This window comes from Camelus dromedarius, chromosome 14 (assembly GCF_036321535.1).
Source record: "Camelus dromedarius isolate mCamDro1 chromosome 14, mCamDro1.pat, whole genome shotgun sequence".
Taxonomy (NCBI): domain Eukaryota; kingdom Metazoa; phylum Chordata; class Mammalia; order Artiodactyla; family Camelidae; genus Camelus; species Camelus dromedarius.
The window spans coordinates 51,877,704-51,900,032 of record NC_087449.1 but is presented as its reverse complement, the minus strand read 5'-3'; the positions used below and the strand labels follow the sequence as shown (position 1 = coordinate 51,900,032).

Here is a 22,329-nt window from a genome sequence, read left to right as displayed (position 1 = left end):
AGGTCGTCGAATTCTCCATATTTGGGCCTGAATTCTCGGAATAGAACAGAATAAGATGTTAGGGCTGAAATCATCTGGTACAATTTTACACTAATCGAAAATTCCTGCCTTCTGTCACTGTGCCCTGGCGAAAAACAACACCGCCACCGTAGATCCTCCAACCCGAGCCCCAGCGAAGTGACGTCACTGCCCCGCCCCGCACCCCCAAGACCCAGGGCGTCAAGTCTCTAAAGTACGGTCCCTGGTACCAGTTCCAGCGGCGCCTGCGCCTTGCGGGGCGGGGCGGGGCGAGGCTGACGCGTGCGCGCTGCGTGGAGGCTAGTGCGCACGCAGCTTCATCCCCTTCCCCGCCTTTCTCTTCCCGATTCTCTGTCAGCCTGCGGGTCGGGTCTGGCGGCTGCTTCCGGTGGGAGTGCGGTGCAGGGCGAGTCGGTCTCCGCTCCTCGTCATGTCCTACGGTCCCTTAGACATGTACCGGAACCCGGGGGCCTCGGGGCCCCCGCTCCGGGACTTCAACAGCATCATCCAAACGTGCAGTGGCAACATCCAGCGGATCAGCCAAGCCAGTGAGCCGGGGACAGGGCTGGGAGGCGGGGGTCGTCCCGGGGACAGGCCTGGGTGAGGCTGCCGGGACGCGGAGCCCGGCCTGGGCTACCGCCAAAGCCACACCTGAGGCCGTCTCGGGCGCTCCACTCTGGGTGCGGCGGGCTGCCATCTCAGAGGCTGCCAGGCCCAGGCTCCCCGAGGGTCCTGAGCCCCAGCTGATGCTCTAGTTTCTTCTCAGGAGTTCTGCCCTTACGGTGTTGGTGTCAGGACAGTAGTCCTGACAGCTCCAGGGTGGGAGGGTGTGTGTGTGTTTGTGTGTTTGTGTGTTTGTGTCCGCCCGCCCGCCCGTCTGTCCTCTCGAGAGCAGTGAGTGAGTTGACTTGGCGCAGTGGTCAGCCGAGTTTTTCCTGTCATCTGCCTTTCTCCACCCACCTCTCTTTCCTCTTGGGCCAGTTTGGTCAGGAGTTGTTTACTGATTTAGACTTTACATTGTGCTCGGCTTCTGGCTCCTTGGAAGTCAGCGGCTTTCAATTAAGGAAAGAGGAGAGTGCATGTATTTTGGTGACATTAATACAGTTCTTCCTGTAATGAATTTGGAAATCGGATACAATGATTTGTATTCGAAGGGTGAGATGACTTCTGCTTCAATAAAGAAAATTCACCAAAAATATGTCAATTTACATTATTTTGTCTTTTGTAGCAAAGGGTTTGTGTATATTTTTGGATTTCAAGGCTTTTGTTTTCCTTCCCTGTTTAGTTATACTTGAACAAACATGATACACAGAGAAGCTCAGAAACTTGGCCACAGTCACATAGCAAGTAAGACATGTTAGAGTTGGTGGTGAATTTCAGAAATGTCATTGCTTGTCTTAAAATTCCCTCCCCACCATTAGGGTCGAATGAGATTGTAGTTGAATGAGTCAAATACAGGCTGTTTCTTGTGCCTGAAAATCAGCTCAAAGCCTTATAGACAGGAGGTCAGCAGCAGCAACTGCTTAGAAAGAATGGTATCATCATCCTTGTTGTTTATTATTGTGTTTTTGTGAGCTTGGCTGTACCCTGCTAATAAGTGGAACTAGCTGGTCCTGAATTACAATTATGTTCTATATTTTAAAGAACAATTTATCACTTTGCTTTTAAAATTTAAATTTATAATATTGAATTGGAGGGGGGAAAAGTTTCTGATGGAAAGTGTTTGAGCCTGAGTACTCTGGAAGTGCAAAGAAGAATATGTGGTCTGTTAAACTCAGAAATTTAAAACAAAAATGAATATGACCACTGGTTAGAAAGTGTAGTACTTTGAGTTCAAATTTCCTTTTGTGAGGGAGTTGTAATACAGGTGATATCAGAAAATTCTGGTTCAAGGCCAAAAGTTTCTTGTTGAGGCCAAATCTGATTTTAAGGTCTATTTGTGAAATGTTCACTCTATGTGTATTTTTTTGAGTACCAGGCATGTAGTATATATAGGAACTGGCATGGATTCTTTCAACAGGGAGCCTGTGGTATACATAACAACTGAAATATAAAGTTGAAAGGGATCGATACTGTAGAAGAGATATAATAAAATTAGATAGCTACTCAGAGGAGAGAGATACTATTTTCACTTGGGAAGGACCAGGGAAGGCATTATGTCATTTGAGATCGGTCTGGAAAGATAGTGCAAAGGATTTGAACTTTTGACAGTAAAGAAAGAAGAGCATTCCAGGAGGAAATAAAATGAACAAGGGCATGTTATTGGGAAAGCATGAGGTGTACACAGAAGCAGAGTGATTTAATTTGGCTAAAGTAGTGGATTCCAGAAAATAGTGGAAAATAGGATGGGAAAGGTAAGGCGGAGCCCAAGCATGAAGGGCTTTAAGTGTCAAACTAAGGGGGTTTGGACTTAATTCTTTAGAAATGTATAAATTGAGTTGGAAGAGAGAGACTGAAATCAGAGACATCAGTCAGGAACTGAAAATGAAAAGAAGGAAGGCAAGGATAGGAGAGGTATCTTTGGTGATAGAATTGATAAGATTTAGTTGTTGATTAAGCATCAGGCTCAAGGGATGATTAGAGACAACTATTAATAACATTAATAGCTGACATTGGTATATACTGTGTGCTGGGCAATATAAGTGTTTTACATGCATTGTCTTAATTTTGAAACAACCCTCTGAAGTAATTAACCAATATTATTTCTTTTTATGGGTTAGGAGACAGGCTGAGAAAGTTTAAATAATTGCCCAGATAGCAAATGGCAAAACCTAAATTTGAAACCAGATCTCTTAAAAGCAATTAGCCTTTTTATAATTTTTAATTAATATTACACTTTTGTAGCAGTTAATACTTCAACAATTTACAAGTGCCTTTTTTCCCCCTACCTTCATAGGAAACTATGGAGAATACCTGAGGCTATGGAATTTTCTCTTCTTGTGGTGTGCCTACCTCTCCTGCTAGGTTGTTAGTTCCTTTGAAGAATGGAACATGGCTTATTCATCTTTTTATACCTAGTACTTACTTCAGACCCAAACATGTGATAGATTCATTCATTCACTATTCAAGAAATATTCTTTGAGCACCTGCTATGCACTGGGGATGGAGTGGTAAGACACAAAATCCCTTCCCTGGTAGCATGTGTATGTGTGTGTGTGTACATATATACACACATATGCATACATATACATATTTAAATAATATTGAATAATGATAAGTGCTATGAAGAAAAATAAAGCAAGGTAAGCAGAGAGAGACTAAGGAGAGAAAGAGGGTGGGTGTGTTATATTTTAGATCAGTTGGTCAAGGAAAGCCTTTTTGAGGAGGTGATGTGTGTGTAGACACCTGAATGAAGTGGGGGAGGGAGCCATGTGAGTAGCTGGGGGTATTCTAGGCAGAGGGAATAGTAAGAGCAAAAACCTCGGTGTGTTCAAAGAATAGCAAGGAGGCTCGTGTGGCAGGACTGCATTTAGAGAAGGGGAATTTCGTAGGAAAAGAGGCCAGAGAGGTAAGTCAGAGATCATATCATACAGTAGGGTCTTGATGCTTAATAAATTGTATTTAGTAGATTTGAATGAATAAGGTTTTTCTACCATCTTGGACCTTTTCCTGCCTTATTTACCTTGTGCTGTGTGTGGTTCCTCCCTCATCTTGTGACCCTAAGCAGTGTGAGTTGGAATTTCTTCCCTTGGGATTGTTACATCAGCACTAGGAATTTGAAATTAGTGGGATGACATTGCTTCTACCCAGTTATCAGGCTAGTGCCCATCCCCTAGACATGGCCAGCATACCTAAGTATGCAGTCTAAATGTGAGCTCCCAGACATATACCCACATCTGTATAGTCCTGCAGGGACCTGTAGCCATTGAAAATTTGAGAGAATAGCTATTCTTTTTTCTCAGTTGTTGAGCCACAGACATAGGTTTGGAATTGCTGAGTGTTATCAGCCTGAAATACGGCAGGCCCCTGCGTGTGTTGTTACAGGTACAGCTAAGGTGGACTGCCTGGTGCAAAGGGTTGTTATCCGTATGTGTGGGCTACAGAACAATGTTTGACTCTGCCTATTGTGGAATGAAGGGTCTGGGCAAGTATTGCTGAGGTAGATAAAGGAAATAACCTATCAGGCTCCAAGTTATCCCTGAAGAGATTAAAGAATAGCATTTCTGTCCTTTAATGTTGCTAATTTATTGATATGATTTTGTTTACTACTGAAATAAAAGGCAGTTGAACTCTTAAAGCTATTACTGTGAAACCCTGTGGGTTGTTCTTTCAAAGTCATTTTCATATTGGCCCCTTGCTCTTTATTTCATTGCCACCCTCGTAAGTCTTCATGATCTCAGTATCTGCATTCCAGCAGCATGTGTTCAGTGTCTCTGTTCCCATTCCAGTTCATCCTGATCATGCTATCAGCATTGTGTCCAAAGTCCTGTTTTCATTATACCACTCACCTCAAGAGCCTGCGGTGGTTCCCTGTTGTCTGCTGCATCAGATCTTAAGATGCCACCTTGCTTGCACTCTGTCATGTTAACCCAAATTCATCGTATTTTCTACCTCACCCTTTGCTACAGGCAGGCTATTTTTCTTAATATCCCTAAACACGCCAAGGTTTTTGCTCCCAAGGTTTTGCTCATTCTGGTCCTCCTTTCTTTAATCTTTCCCTACCTCACTAGCTCCCTAAATTATACAAATCCTTTGAGTTGTGCTTAAATCCTGCCCCTGTAACTAAGCCTTCCTTTGCTTTTGAAAGAGGATGAAGTCAGAAAGAACTTGGATTTTAAACTCAGCAGATCTGTGACTGAGTCCTTGCTTCTCTGTGTAGTTCTGTTAACCTTGGGCAAGCTAGTTCCCCTCTTTGTCTGTTACTCTATCTGTAAAATGAATGGTATGGTTAAAATGGGATGTTTGAAAGTGCCTAGGTTAGTGCCTGGCACATAGTAGGCATTCAGTAAATGGTGATATTATTGGTTGAGTCCCCTGCCCCACTGTAGTTTAGTAGATAAGTGAGCAGGCTCAGGAGTCAGACTACCTGGGTTTGAGTCCCAGATCTGCTTCTTACTTGCTGTGTAAACATACTGCTATTTCTCAATTTCCTCATCTATAAAATGGAGTTAATAATAATCTCTACCTGATAGGATTGTGAGAATTAAATGAGGTAATTTATGTAAAGTGCTTAAAACAGTGCCCGCGACATCAAGTGTTTAAGAAATGTTAGCTATTGTTTTTTTCTTTGAATTTGCAAGCAGTTCCCTTTAACAGTTTAGCACTTACTTTAATCTATATTCTTTAATTCATGTTTTTTGACCTTGTCATTCCAACTGAGAGATCACTATTAGTTTTGTGGGGACAGCGACCATGCGTTGTACAATTCTCTTCAGCTTCAGTGCCTGGCACAGCAGTGGCTATGTAGTTGGCCTTCACTATGTACTTAATTGATTTTATCATCACTAAGTGCATTTTTCGTGGTCTTGAGTTTGATAATAATAGCTATCCTTAATTGAGTTCTTTTGAGTGCCAGACACTGTTCTAAATTTAGCTTCTTATTATCTTATTTCATCCTCACAACAACCACATGAGGGTTCTCTTGTTAGTCCCGTTTTTAGGTGAGGAAACTGAGGCACAGAGGAGTGGAACCTTTTCCTAGGAAGTGGTAGAACCAGGAATAACACACGGGCAGTCTTAATTCACAATCTTTGCTCTTAATCATTACATATTCTATCACTGGAATGGTAAATAGAAGATTATACCTTTGATATTTAGTACACAAGTTCACTTTAGTTTATATATATACAGATATGTATATTTTAATTCACTTTAGCTTAGAGCTTTACTATTATAGTATAGTAGCTACTTTTAAAAGTCAGGTCAATGTGTTAAAAATTAAGAGGCAAGAAAATATGGCAGTTGTTTAGAATGAAAAAAAAGTCAGGTCATTTTCATCGTAGCTATGCAAAAACAATGTAAACCTAATTTTCAGAGTAAGACGCTGAGATACCTTCACTGTCATAATTGTCACATAGCTATCATCTTCTCATTTGATGTAAGTAATGTTTTTTCTTTGAATTTGTATTTGTTTAATATACTGAATTAGAGCATTAGAATCTGTTAAGTGAAGAAATTTTTATCTGTATGGTAGTTGCTTTCGATATGACTAGACTTTGATTTGGATTAAGGTTCATTTGGAGATTCAGATTTTGCTTAATGCTGATATCAGCTAAAAGCACATAAAGAATGTTCAGCTTAGAGTAGTTCCTAGTGTGAAAGTCAGCTGTAATGTGCAATGAGTTGATTTGCTTTGTAGTCTTTTAAAAGTTTTAGCCAGGACATGCTTTTAAAAATGAGAGGTCAAGGTGGGGTGGATATAGCTCAGTGGTAGACTGTGTGCTTAGTATGCACAAGGTCCTGGGTTCAATACCCAGTACCTCCATTAAGAAAATAAATAAATAAATAAAACTACCCCACCCCCAAAAAGTAGAAATTTAAAAAAAAGACAGATTAAAAAAATTCTTCTGTAGAGCACAAGGGGCTGATTTCAATGTCTTGTAGTAACCTTTAATGAAAAAGAATATGAAAATGAATACACACACACACACACACACACACACACGACTGGGACATTGTGCTTACACCAGAAATCGACACATTGTAACTGACTGTACTTCAATAAAAAAAAAATTAATTTAAAAAAGTGAGAGGTCAGTGATAGGAGAAATTGAGGCCTAGTTTTAAAAGTAACAAAATTGCTTACACAAACTGAAAGTCTGGTCTTTACATTTGACCTAGTTGTCTGGTTCCCAGGATTATGCAGCATTTCAGAGAGGATAGATACCCAATTATTTTCATCCAAAATGTAACAAATCAGTCTAAAGTAAAGCTTTTGTTTACTAGAATGCTTAGAAAAGGAGTTTCTCATTAACCAAGCTGACCACAAAACCCTTTTAGATTCAAACCATTTTGATAAAAATCGTTTAAAAAGTATCACTTTACTGTTTGACATTTTAAGCACATTCAAGTGAAAATAAGTGTATATGTAAACATTTTATTTCTTTTTCTGCTTTAGGTTTATTAAAGGATACGGTTTTCAGTTGTAAAATAGATGGGTCATTGAGTTACTGTTTTTGAATAAATCCTGATATTGGTGGTCATGGAGGGCAGTATACAAAAAATTCTGCTGCTTTGGGTTCCAGTAAACTAAGACACTACTGCTCTTACTATTTGAGGTTTGGGGCATCTGATACATGAATCTTGCTGAAAACTTTTAGGAAAATATCTTAATATTCAGGAATTTTGATAGAATTGATAGAGACTAGAATTAATTCTGGTGCTTAGCTAGCGAGCAGGTGCCCTTATAAAGTCCTTGCACTCCCATGCCTGCCACACACCTCCCACCCCCACTCCCTGCCTCCCACCACTCCATCCCAACTCAGATAATCGCAGCAAACAAAAGAAGTCAGAAAAGTCTAGGTGAAAAAAAGTTCTTAGCTGAGAATACACAAACAACAGCTGAATTTTAATTGATTTTCCCCCCATAGTCTATAAAATCCCCATTGCTCTCTAGGGTATTTAGTAAGTTTTAACAGATGATTAATAACTTGAAACTTTGACGTATGTCTAGCGTTTCTAAGGAGAGTGCTCTATATAAAGACGGTAAGATGAGATTGGTTTCTTAGAACTACCACACTGGTAACATTTACCTTTATGTGTCACCCTATATTCAACCAACTATTTTCTGGAGGGGTGTGTATGTGTGTGTGGTTATGGAGTACAAAAATGAGTAGAATGTAGTCTCTGCCCTCCAGAGGCATATAGTCAGTCCAGTTCCATTCGTACATGGGTGGAGTCTCTATAAGCCAAACTCTGGCTTACGAAAATACCACTTGGTTACACAGCATCATTCTGGAATTAGAGCTTCTTCATTATTGTTGAATTTTAGCACCAAGCAGTGGTGCGAGTACTTAGAGATCATTTAGTCCTTACATAGTTGTAAAAATTTAATGAGGGAAAAAGCCCCACCCACACAAATAGTAAGTACTGTGACAAATAGTAAGTACTCAATATGTGTTAATTAAACCTGAATATCATATACAATTGGTGAAAAGAGACCCAGCAACATGAAATGACTTGCCGGGTGCCATACATCTAGTTAGTGGTCATCTCTGGTTTGGAGTTTAGGTCTCACTGTTCTTAGCTTGTGTTCATATCTTCTGCCTTAAAGGAAGCAGCATGACATAAAACAGAAGCTAACTCAACTAATCAGCGATTATTTATTACCCACTGGGTGCCTGGCACTCTGCTGGACTGTGGTGAGTACACAGGAACAGTCCCACAGGTGGGAGGGAGTTGGGGGAGGGAGCAGATAAAAGCAAGGACATCAGCCTTTGTGGAGCAGAGAGCTACTAAGTTAGAGAGGTATCCACTAAGCAAGGTGGGGCTACGTGGAACACCGGGAAATGGAGGCCTGTTCTCTGTCACTGCGTTCTGTGCATTTCCTTTAAGCGTCAGCCTTTTGAGAGAACATAATGAGGCATAAAGAATATAGCTAATGGAATCAGCCCTGGGTTTGAATTCTGGTTATTATGACACTCCACTCAAAACCATCAGTGGCTTTCCACTTCATTAAAATTCAGAGTCCTTGCTTTAGTTTACAAGGCCCTGTATAATCTGGCTCTGCTCTCGCTCTTGTGCACTCTAGCCACACTGGTCTCCTATTCCTCCATCACAACAAGTGCTCTTGCCCTGGGGACTTTGTGCTTAATACTCTGCTAGAAAGCTGCTCCCCCAGATATTTTTCATGACTTGATCTTTCACTTCCTTTAGGTTTCTCCTCTGTGTCACCTTATCTGAGGGGTCTTCTCTGATCACCCTGTGTAAACTAGTACCCTCTCCCTACCTCATCATTCCAGCCCTTATCTGAATTTATTTTTCTTTATAGCATTTATTACCACCAATATATGCTTATCTCTTTTCCTTAAAATGTAAGTTTGAAAGCAGTTATCTTCTAGAGCATATAACAGTGTAGCATATGTACTCTAAAGGAATGAATGAATTAATGAGTTCTGTAACAGTCATGAGCCTCATTGTGCCTGTCTGTAATACTGCTTATTTTAAGGGTTGTTGGAATCTAGTAAGATAATGCTTATCAAGTGTAAAGGAAAAACACTTCTCCCGTGTTTCCTCTACTCTCAATACCTCTGACACCAGATGTGTAGGTTTTCCACACAGCAAGTGGTTCTCAGATTCTCTGGGCATCAGTTGAGTGTCCTACACTTTAACTCAATTCTGACCCTGTTTACCTGGAGTTAGCATCAGATTCCGTAAGTTACGGGCATAGTCCTGTGAGACTCCTCTCACCTCACCTGCTTCAGATGCCAATGGTTAAGTCCCAGTTGTTACCAGTGGTCTATATTGGAGGTTCCCATAACCCCTTCCTTAGGTTTAGTTAGTTTGCTAGCAGCTCATGTAACTTAGGAAAACATTTACTTACTAGATTACTGGTTTATTATAGAAGGATACAATTCAGGAACATCCAGATGGAAGAGATTGCCTAGGTATGTAGGAAGAGGCGCATAACTTCCTTGCTCTCTCTGAGCCTGACACTCTCCCTGCATCTTCCTGTGTTCACCAATCAGGAAGCTCATCAAATCTAGTTCAAGAATTTATAGAGTTTAATCTTTTTGTTCCCCTCCCTCCTGCCATTCCCCTTCCCAAAGGTTGGGGGGTGGGGCTGAAATTTCCAACCTGCTAATCACTTGGTCTTTCTGGTGACTCACTCCACCTAACTAAGGCTATCAGGGGCCCTACTCTTAGTCACCTCAGTAGGTAAACTCAGTATGTTAAAAGGACCTCTTTATGAATAACAAAAGACACTCTTATCACTCACGAAATTCCAAGGGTTTTAGGGGCTCTGTGCCAAGAACTGGGGACAAATACCAAATATATTTTTTATTATACTACATCAAGTATGTATAGCCCAGTGTCTGGCACATGATGAATGCTCAGTAAGTGCTAATGTCTGTCCTCTTTCTGAAATTATTTGTATGGCCAAGGAGTTGATAGCTTTAGTGACATTCTGATTCCCACTTGACTTAAGAAGGACATTACACATCTTAGTGATGAAAAATGATTGTTTATATCTTATATAATGCTTTTTTTTTTTTTTTAGCAGAATGCAGTATATTACAGTGCTTACATTTTCCTATGGAACTAATAAGCTAAAAACCCTCATTTAATAGAATAGATGTATTTTAGGAAAGGCAGCTTTTTAAACAAATGAGTTCTGTATTTCTGTTATAAAATTGGAGTTACATTTTTGCTTAAAGAAACATGGTCTTAAGATAAAATAATTTGTAATGTTACAAACCTATATGTTCTTGACTTTGGAAACTTTTGCTTAGTAATACCCATGACGACACAGTAATTTGGCCTAGGGAATGTTGACCTAAAACAAAGAGTCTACCAGATAATTCTCCAGCAAAGATGGGTTTATTCAGAATCAGCAGAGAACTGCAATTTGGGGTCTTCAATCACAGCAAGTCAAGTGTAAGTCTCCTTGGGGCAAGGGAAGAACACTTGTAAAGGGGGAAAAGGAAGTTGGAGGGAGCTATAGTAAACAAAGGGTCCATGGCTTTTCATGGGCTGAGAGGAGTCTTCTTCCTGTTGGTCTCTGCTGTTGTGGCAGTGTGTGAGAGCGCCCCCTTCTGGTCTCTCAACTCCATTTAATTGAAGTTTCTGTTTATTTATTAATTACAGGAGAAATAATTTGTACACACTGTTTCGGCCTAGGTTGTTCAGTTTCTAACTTAGGAGTAGGGTCACCCAGCAGTCATCTAGAAGATTTTGCCTGATCCTTGTTTCTCAATAGACTTAGAAGCTATTAACACATCAGTGTTTTTGTAAGGTAGCTGGTAGTTAATAAATTTTAGCTTGCCTTTTTACTGCTCTTGATGACCAAATTAGGGGCAAGGTTATGACTATGACCACCAAATTTTGTTATTTAAGGAGCACTCTATTGTAAGGAACAATTTTTACAATTCAAAATTCTAATAGGTGATGCTTCTTTTTCATTGGATATGGAAGCCTTGTATGTATATGATCCTATAATATATACAAATTATACAGTATACATTGGTTTCCTCATCTTGTTTCACTAAGCCAGTCATTTAGCAGTCTGGTATTTCACAAGTGAAACTTTGGCATTAATCCTGAAGGGATAGGAAAGATCCTTCACAAAGGAGACTGTCTTTTGGCCGGAGGAACCAAATCCCTATTGTGTTATATCATCTCTTAAAGTTCTAGTGAAACTTGAGGATATTGTACTTCCTCTGGGCAAAGAGTACTCTATTATTGTGTTCTGTATTCTAGCTACTTGCAATAGAAGACAGCGAATGCTCTTAAAATGCAAGCATGCAAACAGACAAACAAACAAAAAATCATACAGTAAAATTCCAGTGTCTATAAATGAATGATGAGTGAATGAATGAATAAATGAATAAATGAATAGACCTCCCTCCCCTCCCTGTCAGCCAGGACACAAGACATCAAGGGCTCTATTCCTGTTGTAAAAATCAGTGAGAGACAGGGGTGTTCAGATTCCCAGGCAGGCTGGTGTTAGTGTTCCTCCTTACTGATAGAAAATCAGTTCCTGTGGACCTCTGCTTTCCTAGTCCAGGACTAGGAGTTTAAACATCTAGGATTCAAACATGACCATCCCTAATCTTAGCAAAATATCTAGCAAAAAGGTAGAGTTATCTGAATAAAACCATACGCTATTTGTCTACAGACAGCATAGTTAAAAGAACACAGGCATTAGAGTCTGCTGTACCTGGGATTGAAATATTTTGCCCTGCTGCTTATGTGTACCCTTAGATAAGATACTTAACTTCTCTAAATTTATTTTCTCTTCTGCAGTATGAAGATACATCTACTTCAGGATGTTGCTATGAAAATTAATAAGATAATATATACAAAGCTCTTATATGTACCGAGCACATAGAGGTGCTCAGTTAGTGGTAACTTATTATTAATAATAAATGTACATTGTCTTTCCAAAACTTTTCTCTATAAAATTATTGCATATTAGTGGATTTAAATTTTTATTGTTGTGGATTAATATTTGGTATTACGGCCATTCCAAAAGTGATGAACATTTGAACCAGTGCCATGGGAAATCTGGCAAAATGTGAAAGTTCTTTGGGAGTGACGAACAAAACCACCACCCTCTACTTAGTGACATAGTTACTCTGTAGGAGAAAGGCATTCCTCATAAGTAGTTTTCAAAGGGAATATATATGCCAAGGTCTTGGTTATAGCATGCTTTCCAATAGTTATGTGTACTTATCTAGGAAATGGAGAGAGTCCAGTGATCTGAGAAGTAGGTGCTTATGATGAATTAATTTTTCTTTTTAATAAATCTTTTTTCCCCCTCTCCTCAGCTGCTCAGATAAAGAATTTGATGAGCCAACTAGGAACTAAGCAGGATTCAAGCAGGCTACAGGAAAATCTGTGAGTACCTTCCTAACAAGGCTGGGATCTGTGAGGGCCCTTTGAGGACACACTTTATGTCCTTGCTGTCTGGCAGCTTCAGTTTCAGGCCTATGAAGTCAGAATGAGAGGCAGTAGAACATGAGGTAATAGCTGGATCTGCAAGAGGAGCAACAAAATATACTAATGGGTTGTGATCTCCATTGCCTCTCAAAGTCCTTGAACTCTGCTTCCTTCTTGCCTTAGGCAGTTTAGCAGAACAATTTAGGGAAGCAGAGAGGGAATCCCTACCACTCTAAAACTGCATTCTGCCTAAATGAGCTTCCTTGTTGGCAGAGGATTCATGATGATCTACAGAGCTTGTCTAATCTAGTTGGATTTCCAACTGTATATAATATTAGCAAAATGTATTCAGGATGACCCAAGGAGAGTGAGGGAGAGAATAGTGGACTGGTGGTGTGGACCTGAGATTCTTTTTATCACATCCTTCTTGATTCCATCTCTGCTTCTAGAAGTGCTGGTTTTCACCTTTAAAATATACTGGGCAATCTCCTAGACATTGTTAAGTGAAAGAATGACTTACTACTTTGGGCTTTTTCCAGGGAGATGTGAAATAGCTCTGGATATGTTAGTACTGTCTGGGGTGTTCGGGCTCCTGACTGACTCCCTCTTGGGGTTTATTTTGTTTTGTTTTGTTTTGACGTCCTCTGGGTTTTGACTCCCTTAGGTTTTTGTTTGCTTGTTATTTTGGAGACCCCTCTGCAGTGAAAAAACATTAATGATGAGTAATGTGGTTTCTCTGTCCTCCCTTAAAACCTTTGTAGAAATGGCCAGAGAAGAGGAAACCATGACTGAAAGGAGCTCTGTTTCCACTACCTTTCAATCCCATTTAAAATAGCACATTTTCTTCCCTTTTTAATTAACCTTCCCCCTCTACTCCTTACATTTTTTTAAAAATACAGTATAGGGCTTCTTTGTTTTGGAGGCAAGAGCCAGAAAGTGAAGCATAAAGGACAGGTAGGGAGCCAAGGATAAAGCTGAAAAAGCATCAGCTTCAGACAGGAACGTGGGAGCAGATCTTTGGAAGTTGTTCCCTAGGGTGGAAGCTGTGCTTCTAAGGCACATTCCATCCAACCCCCAGTGCCTGGATTCTGTTGCTAGTCAGTGGACTGTGACAGACAGTAATGATGCAGAACTCCTGGGCATATCACTGTGAGAGTTTTGGGAGAGAGTTCAATGTGTTAAAACTATTAGATTGAGGTATGGGAGCAGTTGCTCTTGTATTTATATCAGAACTGCTGATACTGCGTTTCTTTTCTCCCCGTAGAGTTAAAATACCTAATCAGCAGGTTTCACTGAGGCAGGTTCTCTCTGCTTGTTAATATGAAGCCAACTTGACGTGAGTTTGACCAGATAGTATTTCTGGAATTTTCTTGTGAACCTGGACATCGAGGAACCCATTTCTTCAACTGTCCTTTCATCCCTTGCATCCTGAGACACTCTAAGGACAAACTGATACTAACTATAGCAGCTCTCAAGAAGTGAGAATATCCTGAAACATGTCTTTTCTCTCTTAGGCAGCAGTTACAACACTCTACAAATCAGCTTGCCAAGGAAACAAATGAATTACTGAAGGAATTAGGGTCCTTGCCCCTTCCTTTATCTACTTCAGAACAGGTTGGTATTTTCTGGGTTTATGGTTTATTTATGTGTTTTTTAATAAGAAAAGTCTTTGTTTTAATGGAAAGGCAGTGTGTGAAACAAGAATAAGTTGGCCTTTGGTGCTAGGTAGACCGTCTCTGAACCTCAATTTCCTTACCCATAAAATGGATAAGTGTCTGTTGTGACAACAGAAAAGATGTATGTGCCAGACCTTGCAAAGTGCCTGGCATTTAGTAGGTACTCGGTATGTGGTGGCTGTGGCTATTGTTAGTAATACTATATTAATACATTAGTAAAATGGGTTTAACTGAAGAAGAATCTCAATGTTTACATCTTATTGGGGTTTGACTAGCAGCTTTATGCTTTTAGGCTTGATCCTAGTTTGTTTTGTATCCAGTATCTATAAGTTTCAAGCAAATGTCTTTTATATTTTGTAGTCCCTTTCATGTTCCATCATGAGTCATTTACAGGTCTCAGGTTGAGGAAATGCTCAGGGGAAAAGATTTCTCTTTTCAAGACATTTTCTTCAGTGTTCATTTAAATCCTTTAAAAACACAATTTTTACTGAAATTCATTGTTCTCTTGACGTGTCATGCCTTTTCTCCTCACATTTCTGAAGTCAGATATGCCTCCTCCAATTGTGGCTTGACTTTTTAACCTATTATTCGTGGTCTGCCTCAAATCCTCTCAGGACAAAACCCTTCTCCATCTGTCTTAGCCTATTGTGATTCCATTTCATTTTTAGCTTCTACACCATTTATGGGAACATTTGACTTACATTGCTTTTTATTACTGAATTTTTTTTATGATGATATCCTATCTCTGATTGCTGTAAAGATGAAACCTACCACTTCCCTATCCCAGGTTGTCTGTGAATTGTGGCTGTTGGAACATAAAATAATTTTAGTGTGTTGTGATCATCATTTTTAAAAAATGAAACAGAGTAGAAATATTAGTGTGTGTAACCATGTAATAAGGGTAAAGGTTGTTACATGAAACTTGTTGCATACATATATGTATTTTTGGTACTAGGTTAAGATTTCATTCTTATTCTGTCTCCATCAAAAAAAGTTTGAAAATCATCAGTTTAACCCATACCTGGCAAGCTGTTTAATGAAATACATGTTCAGTCTTTGGAGTTTTGCTTCTGCCCCTGCACAAAAGAAAGGAACCAAAACTAGGAGCTTTGTCATCTGCTACAAAGTACTAACCTTAATGTAATCCCCTGTGTCTATCCATATATGTGTGTTTTAGTTGATGCTCATGCTGATATTTCGATTATGGACTGGTTCCCCCTTAACATCCATTATCTCAAAATTGTTCTCAAATCATCCTTTTCCTCCTCCCAGCTGTGCACTTAGGAAATACACACTTGTAGATAGTTTTAGTAGTAATAAAAAGGGAGTCTATGAGTCTGATGTAAACAGTATTGAAGGTACTTAAGTGTTAAATAGTAGCCTAAGCAAAATATCAATAGAAAGTTAAATATGCTACAAAAATAAAAAAGATCTAATGTATTCCAAAATCAAATAAAAGTTATTTTTGGACTATGCATGCTATTGTTCCCTGCCATTATCTTGGACCATTAAGAGCATGAAATGGATCCACAAACATTTTCTCTCTGGTGAAATACAAATCCTTGATTCCCTTCCTTCTTTTGTGCTGAATATTCTTTTCCCTTTTGATTCTTTCTTTATCTAATTAATCTTAGCCCTTACACTTTCAGCTTTTTTTCATACTTATGTACTATCATCAGTGATCTTCTAATTGCCAAATCCAGTGGCCTTTTTTGAGTTTTTATTCACCTTTCTTTGTTTCAGTTGATCCTCTTGCCCATTCTGTCTTCACTGAAACTTTCTTCTTTCCATGATCTTCTTTTCTTCTGTCCCCCAACTCTGGTGATCCCTTTCTGGCCTATTTTCTCTTCCCCCAGGTTTAGTCTCAGCCTCTTCTCTGACTTTATCTTCCTAGAAGTGGGCGTGCCCCCAAGGCTCTGCCATTAACTGTCTTAATTTTATTACTCTGTGCTTCCCCCCTTAGGAGTCTTCTACTTTTATGAGCTCCCTGTCTCCTTTATGAACATGATCCCCAGATCTTTTTCCCAGCACTGCCCCCTAAGCCTCTAAGTATATGGCCCATATTCCCAATTCCTGTTCTGACATCTCTTCCTGAATATACTACCTTCATGTAAAATTTAAGGTGTTTTCTTATACTGAATTCCTCCTGTTTCACCCAAATCCCTTAACTAAGCTGAATGACAGTGCGTATTGTTATAAAAAGGTTTGTGCCTTTGGATCTAATATTCCCACTCATGCAAATTTGTCCTGAGGGAAAAAAGTTCTAAGAAAAAAAAACAACTATATACCCTGGAGCGAAATTTCCTGGATTTAAATTCTACCCCTGCCAATTACTGTGTGATCCTAGGCAAATTACTTAACCTCTCTGTGCCTTGTTGTTCTGATTTGTAAAATAGGGACTATAATAGTACCTAATTTATAGGTTGATATATGGATTAAATGGGTTAAAGTACTTAACAACAGTACTGGTACGTGATAAGCACTGTATAAATATTAGCTGTTACAATGGGACTCACTTTAGGCTTTATTTAGAATAGTTAAAATGGAACAGTCTGGAAGGAATGTTTACATAAAATTTACTAGATCACCTTGATGGAATATTATATAACAAAGACCATAATTGTGAAGAGTATGCTAACATGGAAAATGTTAATGATATACTTAAAAGATAGTATTATTGGATAGTGAGATTGGGGAATGATGGTTTTTTACCCCTTATTGTTATAATGTTTATGTAAAAATAAAAATCCCAGAAAAAGGATAAATTCCTCATCTAAATTTGCTTTCAATATTACCATCACTCTTCCAAGTGTAACTTTATTCCCCTTTACCCACAGCCAGTCACATAATGTTTCGTAGATTCATGTCTTGGTGTTCTCATTACTGATACCATGTCTTGCTAACCTTAAGCTTAGATAATTGCAGTCATCTTTTTGACTTGCTTCTTTTTCCCATTCCATTGTGGCCACCATCACAGACTAATTTTTCTAAGTTATCATTTTGTATCTGTCATGTTCCTTACACAGAAATCTTTGGTGTTCTTTGTTCTTTGGAGGTTGAATCCCAAACTCATTAGCTTGACATTTCAAACCTGCTGTGGCCAGCCCCTTCCCTGCTTTTCCAATTTTATCTTTTAGCTATTCTCATGAAGAAGCCTTTGGTTCCAGCCAGACTATCTTTTTCTAGATCCTCTGCTTATTCACACCTTATTTTTCCTTCAGTGTCTACTTCCTCTTGAGGCTTTTTGAGTACTTGGGTTCTTACTGATTGTACTTGCCCCCTGCACTTCTATAGTAATTGAATATAGCAATTATTTGTATTGATTTGTGGCTTGTATATCTAAATTCTTTATCTAAAGATAGATTGTAAGCTGTTTGAGGTCGTAAGTTTTAACTTCTGTGTTCTCAGCACACTCTCAGTATGTGTTTTTTGAGATGTAGTACCAGTAAGCTTAGTAAAGATAGCCTGTAACTCTACAAAGTAGTTTTCAGGTTCTCAAAGATTTTAAACCTCACTCCAATGTGAAAGAAAATGATCCTATGGTTTTCAGGTAAGATGTGAACTCAGTATAGATTTTTTAGCAAAAAAAAAAAATCTCTCTGTTTGGGTCTAGTCTGAGTCCATAAGTATTTATTTTGTTTTTAGATTCTCCAGGGAACTAAAATTCTGACTGCAATTCTCTCTGAGATTACAAGGGAAAATTCTGACTTAATCTTATAGTATTATCCAGGGATTTGAGTTAGCAAAGAACAAATTTATTAATTTAAGGAAGAGCCTATTTCATAATAATTTCCCTAGTTGGGAATCCTTAGAGTGTATCATTTTGCTTTTAATGGGAATTAAAACCAAATGATTCTGGTTAATACGAAATTTCAAGTTCTTGTTTAATTTCCTTAGCGCCAGCAGAAACTTCAGAAGGAACGTCTCATGAATGACTTCTCCGTGGCCTTAAACAATTTCCAGGCTGTGCAGAGAAGGGTATCTGAAAAGGAAAAGGAGAGTATTGCCAGAGCAAGAGCTGGATCTCGTCTTTCTGTAAGTTTATTCCCAAAAAAAGGCCTCTGCAGATCTCAGGATGTTCTTTCCTAAGTTTTTTTTGGGGGGGGGAGGTGGGGACCTTTTGCCCCAAATAATAAACATAGATATTAGCTGCTGTGAAAATGTCAGATTGGTACAACTTTAAAAAAAAAGTGTGCATATGGTCAAAGACTAGACAGGAATATGCATGAAGATTAACAGAATTGTGTGTAATTTTTCTTTTTTTCTTTCTTATTATTATATTGATCTTATGTTAAAAACTTGAAAAAAGAATAAACCTGTATGTTAGGATATAGCAGGCTAAGTTATTTGAACTAGCCTTCTCTTTGAAAAGAATTAACAAATACTAGATTTTAACAAACCAGTTTTTCAAAAGTATCAAAGAGCCATGAAAATATTAAGGTCAAAGTCTAAGAGAAGGTGTGATTCCCATAGGGACAGGCAGAACACTGGAACTACTTTTGCATTGAATGCATTTACTGAGGGCAAACTTGAATTCAGTTTTGATGTCGTCATGGCATGACTGGGGACAAAAGTCAAAGCCCAGGGTCCATGCAAGGTGGATAATCTAAAAGAATATGCTCCTAAAGTTAAACTGGACCCTAAAAAACTAAAAGTAAGCCCTTCTTTCCCCTAGCAGACTGCAAAAAAGATTGCATTAACACTGAGTATGGCAGGAGGGCGGGGAAACCCAGACAATAAGTTGTACCACAGAGTAACCTTCAGGCAGATTTACTGCCCAAATTCAACTACCTGAATGGTCCAAAAGCCTTGAGCTTCTAGTAGCCTTGGACTAATAGAGTACCTAGGTGCCAGGCAGAAGCAAAGAAGAATCCTCTCTGTTTAGATACCTTTATCCCAGCCCTAAAAGAATACCTTCAAATAATTTTTGAAGTGTAGGGAGCAGCCCAGGGTACATAAATAAATAACCCTGAATAAGAACTAGTAGAAACTACAATGAGGTGAAATAGACCTACAAAGACTTCATATATTAGAATTATAAGACAACTTAGTTATTGCATTTAAAGAAATAGAAAATCTTGGACAGATTTGTGAAAGCAGGAAATACAAAAAGCTTTGGAGAGAGTCAAAAATTTTTTAGAATTGAAAAATATAATAGTAAATTAAAAACTTCATGAATGTGTGGTTTAACTAGAAAACAGGTCAGGAGATATTATCCAGCATGTAGGACAGGGGTTTAAGAAGTTAAACAGGGAAGAAAAGTTATGAGAAATGGAGAATGAAGTGAAAGGATTTCAAGTAGTTTTTTTGTTTGTTTGTGTTCTTGGTTTTGTTTTTTTTTTTTTTTTTGTAGTGGGTAGGTAATTAGGTTTTTTCCTTCCTTCCTTTCTTCCATACTGGGGATTGAACCCAGGACCTTATGCTCAGCATGCATTCTACCACTAAGCTATACTCTCCTTACATAAAATAGTTTTAATTGGAATTGGGGAATGAGAATAGAGCAGACATACCTCAGAGGTAATATGTGAAGAGATAATGGCTGGTAATAGTTCAGAACTGATGAAGGACACTAGTCTACAGTTTCAAGAAGCCCAATAAATCCCAAGAAGGATAAATAAAAAAACTCTTACTCTAGGTATATCACAGAGATACATCAAAACACCAAAGACATAGAGAAAATCATAAAAATAGCCAGGGAAACAATAGAATACCTTCAAAGATGCCGTAGAGTGACAGCTGACTTCTCAACATCAGCAGTTGAAGCCAGTTGGTGTTGCCTTTAATGTTATGAAGAATGATAATTGCCTGCCTAGGATTCTAAACCCGGTGAAAATGATATCCAGAAAGAGAGCTAATTAAAGACACTTTCAGTCAAAAGAGAGTTTGCCATCAGCACACCTTACTTAACATTCTAAAGACTATACTTCAGGCAGAAGGAAGCAGATCCTGGATAGTACATCTGAAAAGCACAAAGGAATGAAGAAAGTGGTAAATATGTGAAAAGACAAATCACAAACAGGGAGAACATATTGGTATATGTACAACTGACAAAGGACTGGTATCCAGAATATATAAAGAATTCTCAGGAATCAATCTGAAAAAGACACAACCCAATAGAACAGTCGTTTCTCAAACTCTTTGATCTCAGGACCCTGTTACACTCTCAAAAATTATTAAGCACCTCAAAGTGCTTTTGTTTGTGTCAGTGATACCTACTGATATATATTGTATTAGAAATTAAAACTGAGAAATTAAAAAACCACTTATTAGTTCTTTTACAAATAATAATGAAACTATTACATAATAACATAAATTTATAAATGAGATTTTAATTAAAACTATCTTCCAAAACAATTAAAAAATTTAGTAAGAAGAATGGCATTGTTTCCATTTTTGCAGATCTTTTTAATATCTGGCTTGACAGAGGGAAGCTAGATTTTCATACCTCCTTCTGTATTCAGTCTGTTGTGATAGGTTGTTTTTTAGTTGAGGTATCTGAAGAAAATCCAGCCTCACAGAGATGTGAAATTGGAAAAGGAAGAAGTATCTTAATTAACCTCTTCAGATCATTGTTGATATTCTTTTTTGATACTACATCAAAACTTGACAAAAGTTAGTTGTATTGTAAAATCTAAAACCATACTAATGAATTTTTCATACTCTAATACATTAAAATCTGTTGGTCTGTCTTATGCTTTGATTGGATCTTTTATCCGTGCATGATTTTTATAACATCATGTATTTATCATATGGAAAATATTGGTTCCCTTAGTTATGCAAGTCTTTTCAATTTTGATATATTTCATTCTATAATATGAAAAAATCAAATATTATCTTCAGCTTGTTCACAGAAGTCTTTAAATATTGGGAAACTCTCAAGTTCACAAGCGATAGGTACAAGTTTTCCAGAATTCTTTTTTTTTTTTAATTTGAAACCTAGATTTTTATCACTAGCAACAAACACTGTCCTTTATTTTTTTCCTTGAGGTGACAGACTCACATTGTTTATTTTCAAGAACTTGTCTTTCAAATATCCATCTGAGTAACCATAGATTGTTATTCTTTTATGTATGACACATGTATATAAAAGTTTGTGTGTGTATATATATGTATATAACGTGTGTATATAAACAAATTTTATTAAACCTTTATATACTTTTAGAAGTTTATAAAAGTTTTATGTGTAAGTTAAACCATATTGAATAAGTAAAAATGCTGTTCCCTATAAAAAGTAGCTAGTTCACACAGCAACTCAATTGCACATGTGCTTTTCCTGGAGACAAACATTGTATTTCTGTTTGCAATAGAAGTGCTTTATTTATACTTTCCATTTCATCACACAGAATATTAAAAAGATATGTATTGAGATTTAATTAGTTAATAATTTTAATGGCTTCATTAAGGACAAACTGGCTTCCCCCCACCTCCATGTTTGGTGATAAAGAATACAAGAATCCTAGTGCAGTTTGGTGTCACTGCCTTGATTTGTGTTAAAGTGTCAGTAGTAGTTTTATCCACTTTTGTTTTTTTCAACACAGGGAAAAAGGCAAATAACATCTTAGTATTATTTTGAATAATGGTCAAACAAATAGAACGGTACTCAACTTTTTTAGTAGTCATGGAACTGCAGATTAAAACCACAGTGACAGAGGGAAGGGTATAGCTCAGTGGTAGAGTGCCTGCTTAGCATGCGCAAGGTCCTGGGTTCGATCCTCAGTACCTCTATTTAAAAAGGTAATTAATTAAATAAAAAGTCTGAAAACCTTTCCCTTCCCTTAGCCCTTTGGAACTCCCCTCTACACACTAGATAGAATGCTATTCCTTTCCCAAATCATTCAGTAAAGCTAACATTTAAAAAAAAATGAGAAACTATTCCATGTCCAAAGGATGGGCAAAATTTTTAAATTCTGTGAACACTGAGGGTTGTTGCTATGGATATGATGCAACAGGAACTTTCCTACCTGGCCAGTGGTAGTATGAATTGGAACAACAGCAGGAAAACATTTGGCTGTAACTTCAGAACACATGCACACCTTATGACTCAGCAGTTCTACCCTAGAGAACACGTATGTTTGTACCAAGATATATGTACAAG

The 22,329-nt window shown here is 38.2% G+C and overlaps 1 protein-coding gene across 1 annotated transcript in view; it reads left to right on the top strand.

Annotated features, from left to right (window-relative positions):
* Positions 1-316: 316 nt before the first annotated feature.
* The window catches only part of STX12 (syntaxin 12), a 32,259-nt gene continuing 10,246 nt past the window's right edge, over positions 317-22,329 (top strand). Inside the window, exons 1-4 of the mRNA XM_031464476.2 lie at positions 317-566; positions 12,447-12,516; positions 14,073-14,172; positions 18,132-18,269. Coding sequence (XP_031320336.1) covers positions 449-566; positions 12,447-12,516; positions 14,073-14,172; positions 18,132-18,269 — 426 coding nt within the window. The 5' untranslated portion in view covers positions 317-448. The remainder of the gene's footprint in view (positions 567-12,446; positions 12,517-14,072; positions 14,173-18,131; positions 18,270-22,329) is intronic.